Source organism: Nuphar pumila, chromosome 15 (assembly GCF_984573655.1).
Source record: "Nuphar pumila chromosome 15, dmNupPumi1.hap1.1, whole genome shotgun sequence".
Taxonomy (NCBI): Eukaryota; Viridiplantae; Streptophyta; class Magnoliopsida; order Nymphaeales; family Nymphaeaceae; genus Nuphar; species Nuphar pumila.
The window spans coordinates 3,585,374-3,608,427 of record NC_143263.1 but is presented as its reverse complement, the minus strand read 5'-3'; the positions used below and the strand labels follow the sequence as shown (position 1 = coordinate 3,608,427).

General features: G+C 42.2%; 1 protein-coding gene across 3 annotated transcripts in view; it reads left to right on the top strand.

Annotated features, from left to right (window-relative positions):
- The first annotated feature begins 571 nt into the window (after window positions 1-571).
- LOC149814167 (putative SWI/SNF-related matrix-associated actin-dependent regulator of chromatin subfamily A member 3-like 1) overlaps window positions 572-23,054 on the top strand; it is a 28,742-nt gene continuing 6,259 nt past the window's right edge. Inside the window, exons 1-14 of one of the 3 annotated variants that reach the window (XM_089989285.1) lie at window positions 572-735; window positions 902-1,041; window positions 1,114-1,182; window positions 2,003-2,074; window positions 2,338-2,439; window positions 2,832-2,888; window positions 4,108-4,246; window positions 4,451-4,515; window positions 4,632-4,682; window positions 6,384-6,446; window positions 7,635-7,758; window positions 7,879-7,940; window positions 12,360-12,645; window positions 20,083-21,493. In XM_089989285.1, the coding sequence (XP_089845411.1) occupies window positions 657-735; window positions 902-1,041; window positions 1,114-1,182; window positions 2,003-2,074; window positions 2,338-2,439; window positions 2,832-2,888; window positions 4,108-4,246; window positions 4,451-4,515; window positions 4,632-4,682; window positions 6,384-6,446; window positions 7,635-7,758; window positions 7,879-7,940; window positions 12,360-12,645; window positions 20,083-20,882 (2,109 nt within the window). In that variant the 5' untranslated portion in view covers window positions 572-656 and the 3' untranslated portion in view covers window positions 20,883-21,493. Of the gene's footprint in view, window positions 736-901; window positions 1,042-1,113; window positions 1,183-2,002; window positions 2,075-2,337; window positions 2,440-2,831; window positions 2,889-4,107; window positions 4,247-4,450; window positions 4,516-4,631; window positions 4,683-6,383; window positions 6,447-7,634; window positions 7,759-7,878; window positions 7,941-10,100; window positions 11,984-12,359; window positions 12,646-20,082; window positions 21,494-23,054 lie in introns of those variants that run through there. The other 2 variants (XM_089989283.1, XM_089989284.1) reach the window with 2 other exon arrangements.

The following is a 23,054-nucleotide window of genomic DNA, read 5'->3' as shown; positions in this document are numbered from 1 at the left end:
CTTTGTCGGGAGCCAAACCTGATTCTGCTTACGCTAGTTCACATGGGATCCAGAACCGTTGATACGCCTAAATTAGGGAGTCAATGGATCTGGTTTACCAGGACTGGACCCGGACCAAACCCTATAGGGCCTGGGTATGGTGACAAATAAGAAGACCCTGGTTTGACCCTAAGGCCCAATTAATACATGGACCCGAGTATAGTTTGTGAAATTTCATATTAGACATGGATCCGACCCGAGTTCGGATTAAGACCCAAAATTTTTCAATGTAAAAAAGATAAAAAGTATTACTTTACCGGGTATGGTTAGGGTCTGTTTCATGTAGTTCTCATTGGATCCTGGTATTATTTCTCTTATAGTAGATCCGATTAGACCCGAATCCGGACCCAATTCCATACCCGAAATATGCTTCAGGTCTGGTTTTACCTGGGTCCGAACCAAACCCGACCCGTTGGCACGCCTTGCGTAAATGATCTGAGATTTCGTCGGGTTCAGTAAGACCTACATCCGAATCGAATCCGACCCGTTTACATCGCCGAATAAGTCGACATTCTCTTCTCCGCCACACCTTGCTTTGGTATCAGAACGACAGGAACAAAACAAAGAGTGAAAAAAAGAGAAAAACGAGGGGAAAAAATCAAAGGAATTCGGCGTAAATGAAGCGAAGCATCGAGCATTCGCCCTCGACTTCGTTCGATCCCTCGCAATCGAGACGACGCCTCATCTCTCAAAGCGGTAGGTTTATTTTTCCCTTCTTTTTTTGGATTTTTTCGCGACTCAGTTAAATTAGGGGTTTCCCCCCTCTGTTTTCTTTGGAAATCTTTTGCAATACCTGAGAATCGGGTTCCTAATTTGTTCGATGGGTGGTGTTTTTGGCGGTTCTTCTGTTTTATTTTTGCAGAAGAAGCTGAATTCTACGAGGACGAGAGCACCAAGAACTTGGCGCGGAAGGTCGCCGACCACTACAGCGCCCGCACGAACCAGACCCTCGAAGAGCGAGAGGCGAGCCCCATCATCCATCTCAAGAAGCTCAACAACTGGGTAGACCCTCTCTCTCTCTTTCTATCTCTGCTGTACCGCTTTGTTGAGTCATCTGCATTGATTATGTCGCAGATAAAGAGTGTGTTGATTCATATATATGCGCGGCGAGGCGATTGCGTTCTTGATCTTGCTTGCGGAAAGGTAGGATTTTTACGTTCATGATTGTAGTTTTGTTTTTTCTCCGTTTCTTTTGTCTTTTGGTGGAATTAAAGTTATTAAACTGGTGGAGACTTGTTTTTCGATAAATGAGAATAGTGAAATTTGTGAAAATCTATCTGAATTTGTTCACATTTGGTGATTTTTTAGTACGAACCAGCCTTTTTTCGGTTTAGTGGTATACGGCGAATGGTTGAACACGCTTAAACTCCTCTGTGAAATTAGGTTCTAATTTCGGTGGACCCCTTTTTGTGTCTAATGATGTTTGGAAGCTCAGTTGTAATCAGTATGGAGAACTATCCATGTTCACATGAATCTGTCCACGGAAGACATCATAGTTGTGATTTTTGGTACTAACCACAACGACCCATTTGCTTTTTATCGTTTCTTGCTGCGTACCTTTAAGGGTTCAGTCTGTCTATTGCTAACATCAGAAAATGGAACAATCGCGAATTTGTATTAACTGGCTGAGCTGGTGGCATATCAATGTCAACAATGGGAGAAGTGTATGCAGCATCCATTTCCCATCACAAATTTCTGTCCCTGTCACTATGTAGTTCTGTTATGAACATCACCTGCAGGTGATGTTTAGAACTTGATTCTTGTTTTTGTTGAATTGTTTTAGCTTGCACGCCTTTGCAAGCAGTTTTACCTCAGTGCATTTGGGTAAAGGATGCAAAGAATATGAATATGTAATGCAAGGGTTCAGGTTATTGATTCACCTAAGTGGCCTCATCAAATATTTCATGTGAGCTTTTAACAATTAACTCGTGATTGTTTGCTAATTTGATTTCTATATTTACAGGGTGGTGACCTTATCAAATGGGACAAGGCAAGGATTGGATATTACGTTGGTATTGATATTGCTGAAGGATCGGTAATGATCACGTACTATATGCCTTAGTTTTTTTCCTTTTTTTGTTTATCTCATAGGCACATGATATGTGCTATGTAGAATTCTTGGAGGTTTAAGCTATGTTTTTATTTGTGTTTCATGTGTGACAAACTGCTGTAGTAAAATCATTATGCGTAATTAGGAAATTTGTCCAGTCATTGGTTTTTTATATTCTTTGCGTGACAAAGAGTTTAAATAAGGTGACCATTTCATTTACCTTATCTTTTTCTCATTTCTATATCCAGATTGAAGATTGCAGGACACGCTATAATGGTGATGCTGACCAGAATATGCGCAGGAAGAAAGTCTCATTCCCTGCTCGTCTTATCTGTGGAGATTGCTTTGAGGTTGTTGAAATTCACGATGATTTGGACTGGATTCTTAAGTTCTTTTGCGATTTATGTAGGACCTACTTACAAGCTGCATTTTGAAAAATGTCGACTTCTCACTTCCAGTTTTCTTACAAATGTATTTGATTAGCCACCTCTCATGGGGAGAATGCAGATGATTCTTGGTTATTGGTTATCCTTTTTTTATTGCACAATTTGAATATTTGATACTGTTTTCTAACCATACAAATAGATACATAAAAGTTTTATATTTATACATACCATAATTTTATGGAACAATATTGCTTTTTTCTCAAATAGGCTATTCCTATGATCCCTGTGAGTTCATTTAGTTTCTATTTATACTTAGCTCTGATCATCTCTAGATATATGGTTTCTTTGTAATGTAGGTGGGCCTCTATAGGGTTTTGGAAAATGATGCACCATTTGATATATGCAGTTGTCAGGTAAGTGATAAATTTAAATAAGCATGTATTTAGAGAAAGCCTGTGTATGTAAGTTGTGATGGTATGTGAGAGTAAGGCTTCCTTTTGTCTTGTTCCTTTGACCATTATAACCTGTTAACTTTATTATGATCCAGTGTAGTTTGTGATATCAAATGTGATAACGCCATGAAATATTATTTGCATATCATGTAACCATGAGTGTAAGAATGACCCTAAACTTCAGTGTTGAATATGGAAATGAAATCAAATAATTGGTGAACATCCCGTTTCTTGGTGCATTCTTCCTGGGTTCATGGCATCTGTTTGGAGTTGCCCTCCTTGACTTGCCTTCATTTAGAGATCATATCCTAATCATAGTCACAAATATCGGTATCGGCGAGGCTATTTCTCGCGATATTATAGGTTTGGTGATAAATCTCAGGGAATTCTCGGGGCTTAAAAAATTTAAAAAAAATAACAAAAATAACTAAGAAAATATCATGTTTAGACAAAAAATACATAAATAATAAAAGAAATGAGCAAAAAATGTAAAAGAAAGAAGAAAACATAATTAAAATGTAAAAAATAAATAAAAACAGTAAAACTAATTGATAATATCGTGATAGTATCATGAGAATCTCGTGATAATATTGCGATATTATCAAATTGGTGACATTTTCAAAATATTGCGGTATTTTACCTATATTATCGTTTGATGATTTTACAACGATAATATCACGATGTTTTGAAAATATCCCCGATATCTGTGACTATGATCCTAATGCCATTCTGTAAAACTATGCATGTTATGGCCTTGCAAATAGGTTTTCCATCTCACTGTTATTCTTAGAAAATTCAGAACCTGTGACCAGTTATGGTTGTCAGGTTTCGTGCTGCATGGTGGATTTTCAAGTACCAATATATGTTAGAGACAACTAATCATAGTTCTTTGGTGCACCAAAATAAAGGTTTTATGGTGTTTGGAAACCAAAACATTCACCTATTGGCATGCTTGAATTTTTTCATGCTTAGTTTTTTGTCTGTAAGACTGTAAGCCATTTTACTTATTGTCCAGTATTTTTTCTTCTGACTGTTGTTTCCAATATGACTAATGACTGTTTGGCTTTTATTGTGTTCTACATCATTCCATGTTCAATTATCTACTTTTGACTTCAAAGGGAACTTTGTAAAGCTCATTTTGTATGGGAATGTTTTATCATTTGGTATTTTAAATTTGCAGTTTGCATTGCATTATTCATGGTCAACTGAAGCACGTGCACGACGAGCCTTGTCAAACATAGCTGCATTGCTTCGTCCTGGAGGCGTATTTATTGGGACTATGCCAGATGCAAATGTCATAATAAAAAAACTACGAAATGGTACTTTTGTATCTGTGATCTTTAGTAATCGCACCCAACCAGAATTTTTCATGTGATTAGAGCTTGATGAAATGGGGTTTGAGGGGATGTAAATGTTTATCATAGTGAAGATGTTCTTTTCAATATATAGGCATGCATACACACTATGAACTTTTCAACATACAGAATTTTGTTAACAATGTCTATCAAAATCCTTTCCTGCAGCTGAAGGGCTAACATTTGGAAATAGTGTATATTGGGTTACTTTTGATGAGCAATATGCTCAGAAGGTTTGAGCTTTCCTTCATGTGCATAATGGTTTTTTGAGAAGTGTTGCATTATACAAAGCGATTAATATGTTTGGTGCCTCGTGGACTTCTAACTGCTTATATGTTGTTTTGTGTAGAAATTCAAATCTTCAAGTCCTTTTGGCATCAAGTACCAGTTCCACTTAGAGGTACTTAAAGACGAACCTGATTGCTTCATTGCTAAATGCCATTAATGTCATCGTTGGTTATTTTTTTGGCATGATTTCACTACTGAAAGATAGTTTGCAATGCATGGAAGGATGTATGAATCCTGTAATTTTGGGGATGTATCATAATTCTTTTTGTCAGTGCTCTTGACACATTTTTCTGGTCTATAAATCTTTGTTATTTTACTTGCTGGACTAGTTCGGTCTTTGAGCATCCTTTATATTAGTTTCTTCAAACAGAAGAGTGGAATCAAGGGTGTTCTGCGGTTTGTTTAGGGAAAAAACAATCTCTGATTCTCAGGTCATGCGTCTTGCTAGCATTGTGAGCATGGACATATGAGTGGCTTCTAGAAAAGTATTCTTGTAAACTGGGTAAGTGGGAGATGAATATTTACATGTTCTGCAGCTAGGTGGCTATGAGCAGCGTCCTTGGCATGCTGAACCAATAAGTGGCGCGCTCGTCCAGCTAGTAATATGACAACCAAAATTGGTGTCTGTTTTTTAGTCTTTTTAAGGTTTTATGTTTTCAACCCTCAATGCAGCTGCCTTACAAGCTGCATTTGAATACAAATTATGATGCTATGTACTAAAACATACAGTTACCCATTTCAGCCCTCAATGCAGCTATCTTACGAGCTTCATTTGAATACGAAGTTATGTACTAAACATACAGCTACCTACTTATTGTTAACCAGTAAACAGTGACTAGAAAGGCCCTTGTGAGGGTTTCTCAGGATTTTCTTTACAAGTAAACTCTTGCAGGATTTTCGAAACTTTTGTTTTGTTAAAAACAAGATGTGGAAAACCATAAAAATAAATGAAATCATGCAAAAATATGAGGAGACTTAAAATCCGGTTAAAATTGCATTAAATTATGATAAAATCTTGATATATTTAATTTATGTGGTCAATTGAATCTATCAAGATTTTATATTTTGTAAATATATCACGATATTTTCAGGTTATGGATGATTTTTGTAATTATGATACACACACAATCACAGCTACTGATGTCCATGATAGGTCCTATGTCATAGGTGCTATACCTTGGTGCTTATCCACACACAAACCCATCTTTTCTTTTTAGAAATTCAAGTCATGTAGGTACCTTGATAGCAAGCGACTTGATGTGTTAAAGGTACTGCCAGAGGCAATGTGGAGGATGCAGCAACATAGAATTATAAAAGGTGCTACAGAATATGAATATAGGATTTGGCTTTAGGTAGAAATGATCAAATGAATAAAGAAATATGACACTTGATGCCTGAGGGAGAAGGCTTGATGATGATGGCATGCTATTATTACTTATTTATCATCATATTCTATTTGGCGAAGGCACAGTCTTCCAATAGTCAATTTTCAATTTATTTGATAAGAAAAAATATTGTTAAGGACTTTCATGTTAAATAGAAATTACCGGTAATAAATTTATCACAGTTCTCAAATAATATCATAGTAATTTCCTAAGCAGTGCAATCCCCAAAAGCAATTCAATTTCTTAAAATTTTCAACTTTTTTTTTGAACTTTTTAAAAGACCTGATAAACTCTACTTGTTTAAACAGAAGGGGTTACTGCCAGAAAATAGTTCCCAGAAATGATGGGCATGGGGATCAAATTGTCACTGTTTCTTCATTTTCCCGATGGTTTCAGTACATCACTAACTTGATGCAAAATTACTGCAGGATGCTGTTGATTGTCCAGAATGGATTGTTCCCTTTCATGTTTTCAAGTCCTTAGCGGATGAGGTTTGCTTTCTATCTATTTTTAGCTTTTCCTTCCAATTGTGCATAAAGAAATGCTTCATGTCTGTTTCACTTGCATTTGTCAGACTATTCTGGGCAGTATTGAACTTAATTGGGTCCATTTTTCAAGTTCATAAGTAGAAGAGATTGATTTTGGACGTCTCTGGAGAAAGATGTGTACTCCTTATGCCCTGTGGGGTTTTGTTTGATCAGTACTAGATAGGTGCAGGTTACCAGACTCCACAGCCTCACAAAATTAATATGTACACATTGGGGGTGTTTGACGTGCAGAGTGCCCCTGGGTGGAGACAGACTGGTCCCTGCACGATCTGTCTGTGCGGTGTTTGTCCTGCACATCAAACACCCTCATAATGTGTATGAATTTCTGTGTTTTGCATCTGGTGAAATAAGCATCACAAGTAGGGGTGGGTGACAGGCCGGGCAGCCCGATGGGCCAAGCCGACACATCCCGCCATGGGCCGGGTTTGGGCTAAGATTTTAGGCCCGGGCCGAAACCCGGCCCACTATATACATGGGCTGGGCCCGGGCCAGCCCGATGGGCCTGAGTTATTTATTAATTTTTAATAATATAAATTTTTTAAAAATTAACTATTGGATAGTAACTTGGTAACTATTACTATTTACCTAATTAGTTGCATTAATTTTCTGGAAACTAGAAAGATAATTAGTTGGGTACATGGGAAGTTGGGAACTTGTTAATTATTACTTTTTGCAAATGGATTTGGGTCGGGCCAGGCCAGACCCGGCCCACTTCACATTGGTCCGTTGGGCCATGCCATGGGCTGCTCTTCAAACCCGAGCCCGTTAAGAACCGGGCCAAAATCTGGCCCGTTAGTAAACGGGCCAGGTCATCTTCGGTCCAGGCTGCATTTAAAGCCCGGCGGGCCAAGCTCTAAACGGGCCCGATGTCCGCCCCTAATCACAAGAATGATGAACTCCGGTTTTCTGTAGAGTTGCCTATCAGAAAAAATATTTTTGGTAGTAACCACTAGTTTTTCAATTAGCAACTTATGACATTTCACATGTTTCCATTTTATTTCTGTATTCTGCTTCTGGCAAAAGATATTGTTTGATTTGTCTATCAAAGTAAAAAGATATTGATTATAGTTTAGACTTCATTCTTTTCTTATATTGATTTGCCTTTATTGTCCATTTTCTGTGTACTTGCAGTATGGTTTTGATGTTGTTCTGGCAAAGAATTCCCATGAATTTGTCCATGAGTACTTGAAAAAACCTGAATTTGCAGAGCTCATGCAAAGACTGGGGGCTCTAGGTGATGGATCAGATGATCAAAGTGAGTCAACGTGACCTTTGTCCAAGACCTACGATTGTTTTCTTCTCTATTCTGAAGGGAAAACTCAATTTTTTTTGTGATGGCATGTTCACGTTTCTAATGTGTCGTCATGCTTTGCAGGCACATTATCAGATGATGAATGGGAAGTAGCATATTTATATCTTGCATTTGTATTGAGAAAGGTAATTCTTTCCGAAGACTGGGTCTTCTGAGCTAGCCTAGCCAAGCTTGGAATGACTTAATTTTTACAATATTTTAGCAAGAGCTTTGATTTGCACATGAGCACCACAGAAACACGTAAGACATGCTTTCATGCCATGGGATGACCATGAGGACCATTCTTCCACAAAAAATTCAATCCCCTCCATTTGGAAACATTTCCGTGGAAAGTGGGGTGTTTGTGAATTGCAAAAACGAGTCCTGCATTCTGTCGGGACAATTTTGCAGGGAAAGGAGGGAGGAATTGCTGGTGGATTTGGGGTGACTTTTCATCCCATGTGTATGTTTGGGATGTGAGGCCCCATAGAAATGTATCCATCGTACATAACGAGTGAGAGATATAATGGAGTTCTTCACTTTGTTTGAAACAAAGGAACAAGGAGAGCTGTTTATGCAGCACATGAACACCCCTAACCAATTGCCTTTACCTTTAATTATCTGGCAGCAGGTGTGTTTGTGTGTGTGCAGTGTATGAAATTCTTTTCAAGGATGTTGTCCTTGCCAAAGCAAGACAAATAATTGTGTGGTGATGGATTTAGCTCTTAATGTTATTGGAAACTACCTAGAGTAATTTGGGATTATTTGAATTAGCTCTTAACCTTCTGAATGTCAGGAAAGTGCTTGTGTTTGTATATGCAAAAGTGAACTATGTTCTCCTTTTGCCTGCCATCACTCAGAGAAGTTCTTGCACACCCTGCTCTTCACAGTTCACATTGTAGCTATTTGATGGTTAGAGGATTTGATAAAACTTCTAAGTCAAAAGTTGTTTCTTTCAGCGTGGGAAACCGGATATACAGCCAAAAAGCAATCGAGGAAACAAGTTGCGCATGCCAATCTCAAAGGGGGACATATTACATCTTAGCAGTGGTTCCTGAATAAAAAATCAGTTTCCTCTGAAACCACCACTTCCTGGTTTTAGGTCATCTACTTGGCCATCGAAGTTGGCAAAACCACAAACATCTCTTTTTGGCCACCAAAGGTTCCTACAATGGAAAAGTTGTCTCAAACATCTATCTTCACAGACTAGCGGCTGGGAAATGGATGATAGCAGCATCGAGTGATTCTTGAGATGCTTTGGGCTGTGTAAATGACAGTTTTAAGATATGGTCTCTTGAAAATGATTATACAAGAGTCCCCGATAAACATTGTCAGATGTTAAACATCAACTCTGACTGGTCGCGAATGTTGTAGATCATGGTCTTGATTACAGGTGAGGTCAACCAGGTTGTTCCTTTGTTTTTGGGCTAGTTTCTAGTCCTTTGAACAGTGTACCACACATGCTAGTGCCTTTGGAACAATAAATTTTTTTGAACAATAAAATTCTCTTTCGAAAAAACCAGCCCTTGATAAAGAAGGGAACTTGAACAGGCAGTATCGACTGTGATAGCATTTGTGGACCTTTTGTATTCTATCAAAAAAGGAAAATTTAGCAAGATCTCTGTCTCTCTCTCTCACTTTCCGTTTAGGCTCTGTTTGGGAGACTTGCATTAAGATGGAAATACCATTTCCACGTGTTGCCAAAGTATGGGTTTGCTAAAATATGGTGTTGAGGATGGAGTTGCTAAAGTCATCCTCTGGTGAATGGTGTTGAAATGTGGTGGTGCTGGAGCTGCCAATTCCATTTCCAATGCAGTGTTTTGGCAACACCGCTGCTCTCAAACAGCATAGAGCATGAGGGCATTCAAATGCAATCACTTGGGAAAGTTCTGAGATTAATCAGTATGCGATCTTTTATATGTGCGTTACCAACGTATCCCACTTCTTGGGGACGAATCGGGGCTGTTTGTATTCTGCTTTAGCAGCTTACCCCATTTAATCCGGTTAATAGTTGGATTCATAAAGTGCCGAAAACCAACACCCTGTGACAGGGTCAGAGTTGCATGGCAATAACATCGAGTTTAAGAAAAAAATTCATATCAACAAGCTATATGAGTTTGATAAAGTCCAAGTAACCCTCCCCATCGATCCAAACGATGATGAAAAAAAAAACAGGAGAGACCCAAGCTAGTCGGTCCTGACCCACCTTGTGCCTTGGTTTAGTCAGGACCTGGCCCCGTCTATCCTCCTGTGCATGGGTCCGTCATCTGAAAACAAAACCATGCCTCTCGAATCGGTCGGTTCAACGAGTAAAGGCTCTTGAAGCGAAACGTGCCATGGGAATCGGCGATACACATTGCTTTAAATTTTGACTTTTGAGAGGCCTTTAGCAGCGGTCGTTGTCATTTCCGCCCCCTTTCACGCTCATTTCTTCTTATACCCTTCTTCCCCACTCCCAAAAACCACAGAGAGAGCAGTATCTGCGACCATCACCATGGCGAAGAAGAATCCCAGGGGAGAAGGCATCATCTCCGGAGAGCCGTACAATGAGGAGGGAGAGGACGCGACCTTCCTCGCCGGGTTCGTGACCGCCAACATCGTCGGCCTCCAGTACTACTCCGGCCGCATCTCTGGCCGGGAGATGGTGTGCCTCATCCGGGAGCCATCCAACCCCTACGACCGCAACGCCATCAAGGTACTCAACACCCGATCGCAGCAAGTCGGCCACGTCGAGCGCTCCGTCGCGGCCGTCCTCTCGCCGCTCATCGACGCGACGCTGATCGCCGTCGTCGGCATCATGCCCCAAAACCCTAACCCTAGAAACCCCAAGAACCCCAAATGGAGGAACCCCTTCAGGGTCCCTTGCCAGATACACGTCTTCGCCCGGCCGGAATCCGTCGGCGTGGCCCTTTCCTGCCTTGCCGAGGGAGGCATCAGTGCTATCTCGCACGATGACCCTGCACTCGCCCTCTCCGAAGCTGCCATCGTCCGAGAGAGAAACCCTAGAGAGGGGGTTGGGTCCAACGACGACATCTTCACTTCGGTGGGAGCGGCGAAAAGGTGGGAGAGGGTTTTGGAGCCCTTGGACGCAATCGTTTCTCCTCTCTTTCTGCACCAGAAGTTAGGATTAGGGTGGCTGGTTCATAGGGAGAACTCTTTGGAATTGCCTCCGTTTTGGGAGGAGATTGATGATGGTGATGGGAAGGGGGTGGTTTTCAGGAATGTCTTGACGTGTTACCGGACGGATGAGAGGCCGGAGCCACTCCGAGGAGGGATTCTTGCTGATGAGATGGGGTTGGGGAAGACACTAACTTTGATATCATTGATCGCCACAAACAAGCCAGGTGCAGCAGTTGTGCCGAGTTTGGCCGATTTTGATGATCAAGAATGTGATCGAAATGAGAAGAAGGATTTGGGTGGTGACCAAAGTGAAAGATTGGGCAAGAAAAAGGATTTGGGTGGTGACCAATGTGGGAATTTGAGCAAGAAAACTGCGAATTCAGGTAGAAAACGGAAAGCTCTAAGCGGAACCGACTGTGGAGAGGGTGAGAATTTGGTAGAGAAGAGTAGGAAAAACACAAGAGGGGATTTGGTAGCTAAGAGTAAGAGAAGCACGAGTTCGAGAAGAAAAACTAAATTGGAGGGCGAAGTTCACAGAGATAAGGAAGTCTCTGCAACAAAATTGCCACTGACTGTGTATGAAATGCCGAGTATCAATGGGCCAAAAACCACATTGGTTGTATGCCCTCAAATGGTCATTTCGTCGTGGATAACACAGTTAGAAGAGCACACTAAGCCTGGTAGTCTGAAGGTTTATTTGTATCATGGAGAAAGAACGAAGGTGGCTGAAGAGCTAAGGAAATTCGACATTGTATTCACAACTTATAGCATTTTGGCGACTGAGTTCGATCAGCCAAGCTCACCTATAAAGCAGGAGTGGTTGCGGGTAATATTGGATGAAGCCCATGTTGTGAAGAATGCCAATTCCAAGCAAACGAAGGCAGTGATTGCTTTGAATTCTAAGAGAAGATGGTCGGTCACTGGCACACCCATCCAGAATAGTTCATTTGATTTGTTTGCATTGATGGCGTTTTTAGGATTTCAGCCATTCTCAATCAAGAGCTACTGGAAGAGCCTCATACAAAACTCACTGGTTCAGGGGAACAAGAGTGGCCTTTTGCGCCTGCAGGTACTTGCTTCTCTCTTTTTAGCATTGAATGTTCAATATCCTGTCTATATGGGTTGCTTAATGGTCCATAGTTTAGAAAAATAGGACTCAACGATTCAACTTGGTTGAGATAATTATTCAACCCCAACTTGAGCATTTTAGGCATATCTAGATTATGAGCTCACTGTGTTTCTAATAGTTGATTTGATTTGCTTATCTGGCCTCATAGGTGCCATCATAATTTTGTAGTTTGGAAGCTTTCATCTATTTTTTATTTCTTCGTTAGATGAAATTTAGTTTTCATTTGTAATATAATATTCCTGCTTCTGTTAGAATATGGGAGACTTTCCTTGAATTTTGATTTTTCGCCTTTCATTTGGTTGACATTCTGTTCTAGGCCTTGATGGGGACTATTACTTTGCGGAGGACAAAGAGCTTGATAAGTCTGCCACCTAAAACGGTGGAGATTTCTTTTGTGGACCTCTCCACAGATGAGCGTGAATTGTATGACAAGATGGAACTAGACGCTAAAAATATAGTTCAGGAATATATACATCTCAATAGTGTGTTGCGCAACTACTCGTCTGTTCTTCTTATTCTTCTACGACTACGCCAGATATGTGATGCGGTCTCCTTGTGCCCTCCAGATATTGGAAGTCTGTTTCCATCTATGAATCTTGAAGGTAAGAAACTAATTAATTTCTCAACTCTTGTTTTCTTTAGATTGATAAAGTCCTTATGTGCGGATGTTTTGCAGAGAATTAGTTATGCTTTGCAGCTTGCAAAATGATTATTTCATTGGATGCTTATATGTTTTCAATGAAAGTTTTTTCTGTTTTATCATTTGATATTTTGTCAAAGGTGGCACATGAGGGGGTCTTGGGTTGGTATTATTTACAAAAGGCATTCGTGTTATAATTCAACTCTGAAACCAACTTCTGAGAAGCAAGGATATCTATATGTTTTGATTGTGTATGAGCTCTGTAACAGGGATTCGGCTAGCAGGGTGCCGCACCCGCGTCGACGCGACTCGACGCGGGTGTGGCACCGGGTGTGGTCAACCCGTCCCTGGGTGCGTTGACCAGACCCGCGCCGGGGGGAACCCCGGGACCCCCCTTCTATATATATATATATACACATTTTTTCCCCTGCCGCACCCCCGCACCCAAGGTTTTTGAAAGTGCCGCACCCGCACCCGCACCCATGTGACATAGTGTATGAGCATTAATGCCTAATGTCTACTATCTGTTGCCTGTCTGAGTTTCATGAATTTTAAGTTTTGCTGCTGAACAATGTCAATATGTTTAGTTATTTTCCCCTAGGCAACTAAAGTTAAGCGTGATATGATTTGTGGAAATAACCGAAAAAGTAAACAAGAGAAAGGACATTTATGGGAACTATGAAAACTGTGATTTGGGTGTACACAAGTGTGTGTGTGTGTGTGTGTGTGTGTGTGTGTGTGTGTGTATGTGTGCACGCTAGCCATTATCTCCAGAACGTCTTTTGATATGAAGAGACATGTCTGCATCTTAATTGTGCAAAGTGCATGTGACCCACGATATGTGTTGCATGTTTTTCATCAGAAAGACTTACAAGTATAAGACCAATTGTGCAAAAGCTTTCAGGTTGGTCCATGGGCCTTATATACTCCCTCAAGCTTAGGAAATTGACAATTTCTTTGATCAAGGTCACTAAACGGTTTTGTTCGGGCAAGTTATTCAAAAGCTGACACCAATTTTCAATGTCCCCTTACCAGGGAATAGGATTATAATCCATGCCTGTCTCTGTCACAAGCCTATTTCCTTCAATAGGCCAGCGCGACGCGACAGTCCTTCCTTACCGCCGCAAGCCTACTTGTCAGCTCGCTTGCCAGTTGCGGAAGCTTGTAACCAGGGTGCAAGAGAGCAAGAGAGGGAGAAAAATTGCAATCACAAGAAGCAATCACAACGAGGGTGGACAAAAGAAAGCTCAACGTATTAGATTCATTCACAATTTTGCCCGCAGGCTATTACAGTTCAAGTATACGGGCTGCCCTTTCGGGGTATTGATTCACCTGAATCAGGCAGCTTACATCAGACTCAACAAAAGCAAAACAGACTTTAAGCGCAACTTTATAATGTAAGTCGCAAGGGAACATGCTCCCCCCTTCAAATCATGCGTCGTCCTCGGCGCCATCTATTTCATGGTAAGCCCTGACCTTAGCCGGGTAGCGGCTATTCATCCGGAATGCTGGCTCCCACGTAGATTCCAATATTTTCTCCCACTGCACTAAGTATTTCTTCGCTTCGCCCAAGTAGTTGACCTTGTGGCCAAGAATTCGACTAAGGTGCTTCTCAGCCCGTTGTGTTGTTGGGGCCCTCTGCATAATGGGAGCACGTTGTGGCACGTTGTGTTCTGGGTCTCCATCGTCTGGATGAAACTGTTTGAGGTTGCACACATGGAACACCGGGTGCACCTTGAAGTCTGGGGGCAACTCCAGCTTGTACGCCTTTTTTGTTATGGTAAAGGGTCCTTCATACTTTCTGAACAGTCCGCGGTGCCACCCGCGGAAGATGCCTGTACGACCTGTATATAACATCACCAACACTTGGTCCCCAACTTGGAACCCAGCGGGTCGACGATGTTTGTCTGCTCACTTCTTCATTCTCTTTGCCGCCTTGTGTAAGAATGCCTTCGCCAACTCATTCTGCTCATGTCAGTCGCAAACAAATTGATAGGCGAAGGATGACCTTCCCTTTTCTTGTGCGGCAAGAGTGTGCGGGGTCAGTGACTGCTGCCCCATGGCTATCTCGAATGGGTTATGGCATGAAGACTCGCTCTTCTGCAGATTTTAACAAAACTGTGTCACATCAAGGAGCTTCACCCAATTTTTCTGATTGACACTAACAAAGTGCCTAAGGTACTGCTCAAGTATCCCGTTCATGCTCTCTGTCTGCCCATTTGTCTGCGGATGGAAGCTTGTTGAAAACAACAAATTAGAGCCAAGTAGCCGAAATACTTCACGCTAGAACTTGCCCGTGAAGCGAGCATCGCGATCACTCACAATGCTTTTTGGTATGCCCCAGTGCTTCACCACATGCTTTACAAACAACTCTGCAGGGCACTCCTTCGAAGCTGGGATGAAAGTGACATACTTTGAGAAACGATCCACCACAACCAGGATGAAACTGAAGTTCTCTACAATTGGTAGATTAACAATGAAGTCCATGAAGATGCTATCCCAAGGACGTTCTGGAATTGGTAGAGGCTCAAGGAGATCGATATCCTTTTTGTTTGTCTCCTTATCTTGTTGGCTGATGAGGCATGTCTGCACATACCCCTCAACGTCGTCCCTCATCTGCGACCAATAGTAGCCGCGCTCAAGGAGTGCTAAGGTCCGCTCCTGACCAGGATGGTTGGCCCATAGTGTATCATGACACTCCTTAAGCAGTTCTCGATGGAAGCTTCCCCACCGTGGCGCGAAGACGCGTCCCCCTTTTGTCACGAGGAGGCCATCCTGTAGCCAAAATCGTCGAGTCTTCCCTGCCTGCACTAGAGAAACAAGATGTTGTGCAGTCAGATCCTGCTGTGTACCTTCGCAGATGCAACTCAGCAATGCACCCTTCAAATGCACTTCAGAAGGTTCTGCGCGCGCAGCTGCCAGTTCAGCCCTACGGCTCAGGGCGTTCTCCACAACATTGGTCTTTTCAACCTTGTACTCCACGGCAAAGTCGAACTCAGCCAAAAACATCTGCCACCAAGCTTGTTTAGGCGTCAACTTCTTCTATGTCTGAAAATAGCTCGTGGCCACATTGTCTGTCTTGACGACGAACTCGGCACCTAGAAGGTAGGGGTGGCAATTTCTGACACGACCCGCCAACCCGCCTCTTAGGCGGGTTCGGGTTGGGCTTAAGCCAATCCGTTTAATAAACGGGTCGACCCGCGTAACCCGTTTATTAAACAGGTCGGGTTCGGGTTGGGGGTATGCCAACCCGCCAACCCGGCTGACCCGTTTAATAAACGGGTTAGGCGGGTGGGTCAACCCGCCAACCCGACCCGCCAACCTGCCTACCTGCCAACCCGATCCGTCAACTCGCCAACCTGACCCGCGAACCTGAAAACCCGTTTACCCGACCCAACCCATTTATTAAATGGGTTGGCGGGTCGTGTCGGGTTACCCGTTTATTAAACGGGTCGGGTTCGTGTTTGCCACAGCCGACCCGTTTAATAAACGGGTCGGGTTGAGGTATGCTGACACGCCAACCCGACCCGCCAACCCGACCCGATTGCCACCCCTACTAGAAGGTAGTGCCGCCAAGTCCTGAGGCAATACACGATGGTTGTCATCTTACGTTCATGCACCGTGTAACGCCTCTATGCCTCCTTTAGCTTATGACTCTCATATGCAATCAAATGACCCTCCTGTATAATAACTCTACCGATAGCAAAGTCTGAGGCGTCAGTGTGGACCTTAAAGGGTTTTGAGTGATCCGGCAGTCGCAGCACTGACTCACTCACTAAGACTTTCTTCAAGCCATCGAAGGCATCTTGACATGCTCCTGTTCAGAGCCATACCTGATTCTTCTTTAACAAATCAGTGAGGGACGCAACAATGAGGGAATAGCCTTCGATGAAACACCGATAGTAGTTTGCCAAACCAATGAATGATCACAACTCTGACACTTAGCTTGGCGAAACCCATTCCTGGATGACCCTTATCTTTTGCCCATCCATACGCAGCACACCACGCCCCACAATGTGGCTAAGGAAGCTAATCTCCTCCTGCCCAAAGAGACACTTCTCTCGTTTGACATAGAGGTCATTCTCCTTCAGCACCTGAAACACTGTTCGCAAGTGCCCGACATGTTCCTCCATATTGCTGCTGTAGATCACGATATCATCCAGGTAAACTATCACGAACTTGTCTAAGTAAGGGTAGAAGATCTGATTCATTAAAGTCGTGAACGTGACTGGAGCATTTGTCAACCCGAATGACATTACTAAGAATTCGTAAGCACTATAGCGGGTGACGCAAGTTGTCTTCGGCTCATCACCTTCAGCAATCCTCACCTGCCAGTAACTCGATCGCAGATCTAGCTTGAAAAAGATGCGGGCACTGCCTAGCTTATCGAACAAGTCCGCTATCTGTGGCAATGAGTACTTGTTCTTCACCGTGACCTTGTTCAAAGCACAATAATCCACACATAGCCGTTTGGAGCCGTCATGTTTCATCTGAAATAGGATTGGGGCGCCAAATGGGACTTTCGATGGACGAACGATGACTGCACCCAACATCTCGTCTAGCTGCCTGCGTAGCTCCTTCAACTCAGCTAGCCCCATGCGGTATGAAACCATTGCGGGGGGCTTCACTCTTGGGGTCAACTCAATCTTATGGTCGACCTCACGTCTTGGTAGAAGACGCTTTGACAATTCTGGAGGCATCACCCCCAAAGCTCCTCCAACAATGGGGTTAGGGTCGGCGACACTGCTGCTTCTACCTTCCCTTCTTTTGCGCGCACGACAACTAAGAATGTCTGCTCCTCATGCTTGACACCTTTCTTCAACTGCATCGCCGATAGCACTGAAGACTTCCCTTTCTGCGTAAGGCACTGCATTGTGTGAGACAGGTTTGGCCCCATGATCGTCAACGTGTTGAACTTTGACAACATCATAACATTCTGGCTCCGCAGAAACTCCATACCTAAAATCATCTTAAAATCGTCCAGGGGCACCACAGATAAGTTGGCTTTGTCGGCCCAATTCCCCACTTGGATAGCCACATCTCTTGTTACACCAAGGATGTGATTGGCCTCAGAGTTCACCGTTTTGAGGGTCCTCTGCTTTGGCTTAGGCTTCAAGCCCAACCACTCTGCCTCTTCATGCGAAACAAAGTTGTGTGTGGTCCCAGAGTCTACCATTGCTGAAGTAGACTTTTCATTCGTAATGACTTCGAGATACATCAGTTTTTTGCTAACCTGCATGTTCTCAACTACGTGATTTCTCATTGCGTTGATCGATCACATGACCCTCATCCGCGGTTGCATGGTCTCAATGTCGCTGCATTCTGCCTGTGCAACATTGGCCTGCCCGTCATCCTTCACAAGACGCTTTGGGCACTGCCTTGCGATATGCCTATCGCCACAGAACCAGCATGTCACAACCGCAACCTTGTTGTTATGTTTTGTGTAATTCTGTTTTTTTGTCGGATTGATGGCGTGTCGATGCCTCACATTTGTTGTCGCGTCGCTCATTCTTCTTGCCTCCGTGGTTAGACTTCTTACCGACTTTGGTTGATGGGGTGAAGGGCTTGCGCTGAGTGTCAACTAAGCGCTCGGCTACCACAACGCTTCTAAAATACGGGAGTTGCTCTTTTCCACTTCAGACTGTGCCCATGGCTGAAGTCCCACAATAAGCCAGTTGAGCTTGTCATCTTCTGACATGTTAGGCACCTCTAGTATAAGCTTTTGAAATGTTCTGGCATAGCTTTGCAACGAACCAGTATGTTTAAGCTTGCCAACCATCCGGTACGCCTGCCTTTGCGCATTCCTCGGTATGAAGTAGTTGCACAACTCTATTTTGAAGTCGTCAAAGGTATCTATCACGCATTGACCCCTCTCCATATCACTGCGCTTCTGCCTCCACCATGTGATAGCATCTCCATCGAGTAGAGCTGTTGCAGCCTTAGTCCTAAGATCTTCAATGATCACATTCTGAATCTCCAAGTAGCCTTCTACTTGGAACAAGAAATTCTCAATGGCCTTGCTGTCACGAGAACCATTGAATTTTGTTGGTCTTGGCACATTAATCCTTGATGGTCTCTCACCATTTTTGCCATTCAGAGTTACGGTTCGCCGGTTCTTCAACTAAAACTCTCTTACTTCAGTTTGTAAGTCAGTCACTGTTGTCGTCAACGAAGTGACCTGTTCCACCAACAAGATCACCTGCTCTTGCAGGCTCACCACCACATCATTCAGTCCACCAAATGATTCAACTGCGCGTGAAATTGTTTCTTCGTGCGAAGTCACATCTCCCACCAGCCTGTTAACAGTTGCAGCCAACTCCTCTTAGCCCCGAGGTGAACCCATCTCCTCAGCTTCGGCAACTACCTTGCTTTTGGTGTTGCGCAAGTTTTGATAAGGTGTCACGATGTCTTGCTCACAAATCGCAGCCTGTCGGCGTGTCTGTCGACACCGACTCCGGAGTCTCTTCCCCAGCACGAGAACGGACTATGGTACCACTTGTCACGTGCCTATTTCCTTCAATAGGCCTGCGCGACACGACGATCCTTCCTTGCCGTCACAAGCCTACTTGTCAGCTCGCTTGCCAGTCGCGAAAGCTTATAATCAGGCAAGAGAGAATAGAAGGAGAAGAATTGCAATCACAAGAAGCAATCACAACGAGGGTGAACAAAAGAAAGCTCAACGCATTAGATTCATTCACAATTTTGCCCGCAAGCTATAGGCTATTACAATTCAAGTATACGGGTTGTCCCTTCGGGGTATTGATTCACCTCAACCGGTCTGCTTACATCAGACTCAACAAAAGCAAAGCAGACTCTAAGCGCAACTTTACAATGTAAGTCGCAAGGGAACAGTCTCACTGCAGCATCTTTTTGTCACCTTTACACTAGCAAATCTGCCCAACCATTAGGATTTATGTTGATTCTTAGGTGGGAGGTAAAGTTCAATACAGTTATTGATGTTAACCAAATTGATTTTAGTTGTATTCTTTTAGACTATGCATAACATCATAGCTCTCAGAGTGCTTTGTATCTTTTAGGGTTGGTAGTGTTAACTAATATCCTGTAGATTTGGAATCAGTGTCTTTAATTAAGAGTCACTGTTGATACTCGCTAGATGCTGAGAACTAGAGAAAGTTTGTGATGAGGATCAAGGATGTGTCTCATATGATTTGACAAGCTATAATTAAAAGGGTAAGCAAATAAAAAGAGGATGAATTAGCAGAAGCAGCAACAGAAGAAAAGGAAAAATCAAAATGGGTTGTAACTTTCTTATACCTAGATATTTCATGGCCATGGTCTTTGATGGGCAAGGATGAAGTATTGATTCTTTCAATCTAACTTGGTGATAGATTTTCCTTTTGTTCTGCATGTTATTGAGTGCAATATCGATACTGTGCAGATGTGTCAAACAACCCTCAGCTGCTGGAGAAAATGCTGGCTGCCCTTCAAGATGGAGATGACTTTGATTGTCCGGTATGCCTCTCGCCACCAACACAAGTTATTGTCACATGCTGTTCCCATATCTTCTGCCGAGCCTGTATCTCTAGAGTCCTCCAGAACCTGAACCCCCGCTGCCCCATGTGCCGCCACGCTCTTTCAGAGTCAGACCTCTACTCAGCCCCACCACATCCTGATGAGGAGAACCCTTCCTTTGCATCTGCTAGTGCTAGTGCTAAAGCCAGTGCACTGCTGAAGCATCTGATAGCATGTAGGGATGAGAAGCCTTCAACAAAATCAGTAGTCTTCTCTCAGTTTCAAAAGATGCTGATCTTGCTTGAAGAGCCTCTCAGAAGGGCTGGTTTCATCACTGTGAGGCTTGATGGCACAATGAGTGCTAAGAAGAAAGCAGAAGCAATTGCCAGATTTTCTGAAACTGGCCCCGGATCTCCAACAGTGATGCTTGCAGGTTTAAAAACAGCTGGGGCAGGGATAAATTTGACAGCAGCTTCAAGGGTCTATCTGATAGAGCCGTGGTGGAATCCAGCAGTTGAAGAGCAGGCAATGGACCGCATTCACAGAATAGGACAGAGGGAAGAGGTGAAGGTGGTGAGGTTGATAGTGAAGGGAAGCATTGAAGAGAGGATACTGGAGTTGCAGGAAAGGAAAAGGAAGTTAACCAGGGGTGCCCTTGGAAGGGATGGTGGGAAGGAACACGCACAAATATGCGTTGATGACATCAAAACGATCATGAGTTTGTAAATAGTAAGACTTAACAGTTTTAGGCTTTAGTATTTTCCGGTCTGATGGCTGCAACCTCTTGTTTTGGGTCCTTGAGGAACATGTCAACATGTTTTACTGGAGTTGCAGGAAAGGAAAAGGATGTTGACCAGGGGTGCCCTTGGAAGGGATGGTGGGAAGGAACAAGCACAAATATGCGTCGATGACATCAAAACGATCATGAGTTTATAAATAGTGTGACTTTAACAGTTTTGGGCTTTAGTATTTTCCGGTATGATGGCTGCAACCTCTTGTTGGGTCCTCTGAGGAACATGTTTTGCTATTGAAGGTCATTGGTTACTCCAATGGTTGTCATGGGTTTTGGGCTTTGTGGAATGGTCTAGTTGGAGAAATATAATGGGCGTTTTGATGGCAGCCAGCCGGAGATTGCTTTGTTGCTAATGGCTTACGGATAGTTGTCTACCTTTTCTCTGCAGGGTCATGCTGCTCCGTGACACCGATCATCTGAATTGTTGGTGTTGGCTTTTTGGGTTGCTTTGTTGAGAAATTTTGTATAGGGGAGTGAGAACCACCATATATATTGGCTACTAATGAAGTAAAGAATTAATTAAGTAAAAACCACTCTTTTCTTAAAAACAATTTCCATTTTTTTGTAGATCAAATGTTATAGATGTGATCTACATGGTTTGTTTAGTAGGAAACTTGTTTTGAATCATGTGATTATGACGAGTAATTAGGTTTTTAAAAGGGTTCAAAAATCAATGGCTCACAATTGCCAAAATTTCATAATCACATTTTTACATCAGAAAAACAGTATTCAATGCTTGATCCTTAGCAAACAAACCTTGCTGAACACATCTATGTGGTTAGATTGAGACGATACAACAACTTGCACCTGTGATTTTTGGCTCATTAGTTCCTTACCTTCATTATTTGCAAATATTTTTCTTATATATATATATATATATAATTGCTTGCTGCTCACTTGTTAGGTGCTCAAAGGGAGGTTACTCATACTGAGCGTTCACGCAGCATGATCAATGTGAGTGACCTCTGTTTGAGCAGCTACCCATCACTCTCTCTCTCTCTCTCTCTCTCTCTCTCTCTCTCTATATATATATATATATATATATATATATATATATATATAATGAGACATGCTAATGGATTTTCGAAATTTTGACTATGTAGATGTGTTCAACATGATTGATTTATTAGAAATCGACATTTTGATTATACATTTTGGATGGAAACAATGGTATTTGGAGTTCAAAATTTTATGAAATGATTTTTTGAAACCTTATAAAAGCTTATTCATGCATAGGAATCAAATATTCTACAAAATATTTCTTATAAAAAAAGCATAAAGATCACATTTGTACAGTCAGAATTTTGAGAAATCATAAAAATCCAATAGCATGTTTCATTTAGCATTGTTCCCCATTATGTAGCGCACACACACGAGACTGAGGGAGAAGCTGAGATCCATGAAAGAATGCACGAACAAAGCCAACACCTTGCAAAGATGATTTCTAAATTGTATGATGTATTTCCAAGTCATATTTTTATTGCCATTTGTCACTGTGGTGTACCAAGAAAGCAAACATAATCTGGTACAAACGTTGCCATCATGCTTTCATAGTATCTGGTTATCTATACGATGAAAATATGACTTTAAAATACATTTGTTTTTCCATGTTTAAAATGCACATTTCACTATCTCATTAACTTGAATATTCCATGGCTTGCATGATTAAGTTATATTCCATTTGATAACACATTTGTTTTCCCATGTTCAAAATGTGGATATCATTTTTTGAACAACTAACCAATTCCAAACTTCTTTGCATATCATTTTTTCATGCATGGTGGTCAGTGAACCTAATTGTTAAGAATCCGAGTAACCCTTCCAGAAGGCATGCCCATTTAACTATTTTGAGATCTAACATTAATGTGTATAATTCATTAATATTTAAGTTTGAACCTCACCCGATGTAAGGGAATGAAAGTCATTCCATAACCAATTGAAAAGTAACAGTGGACTACAAAATTAAGGACTGAGAAAGGTTAAAAGGACCGAAAGCTATTTATTTTAGATGAGTAATGCCGCATGGCTGATAGCCTTATATAAGCAAAGGGTATTTTCATTATTACGGAAAGTTTTCAAATGCAAGAAGCCTTCTTTCAGAATAG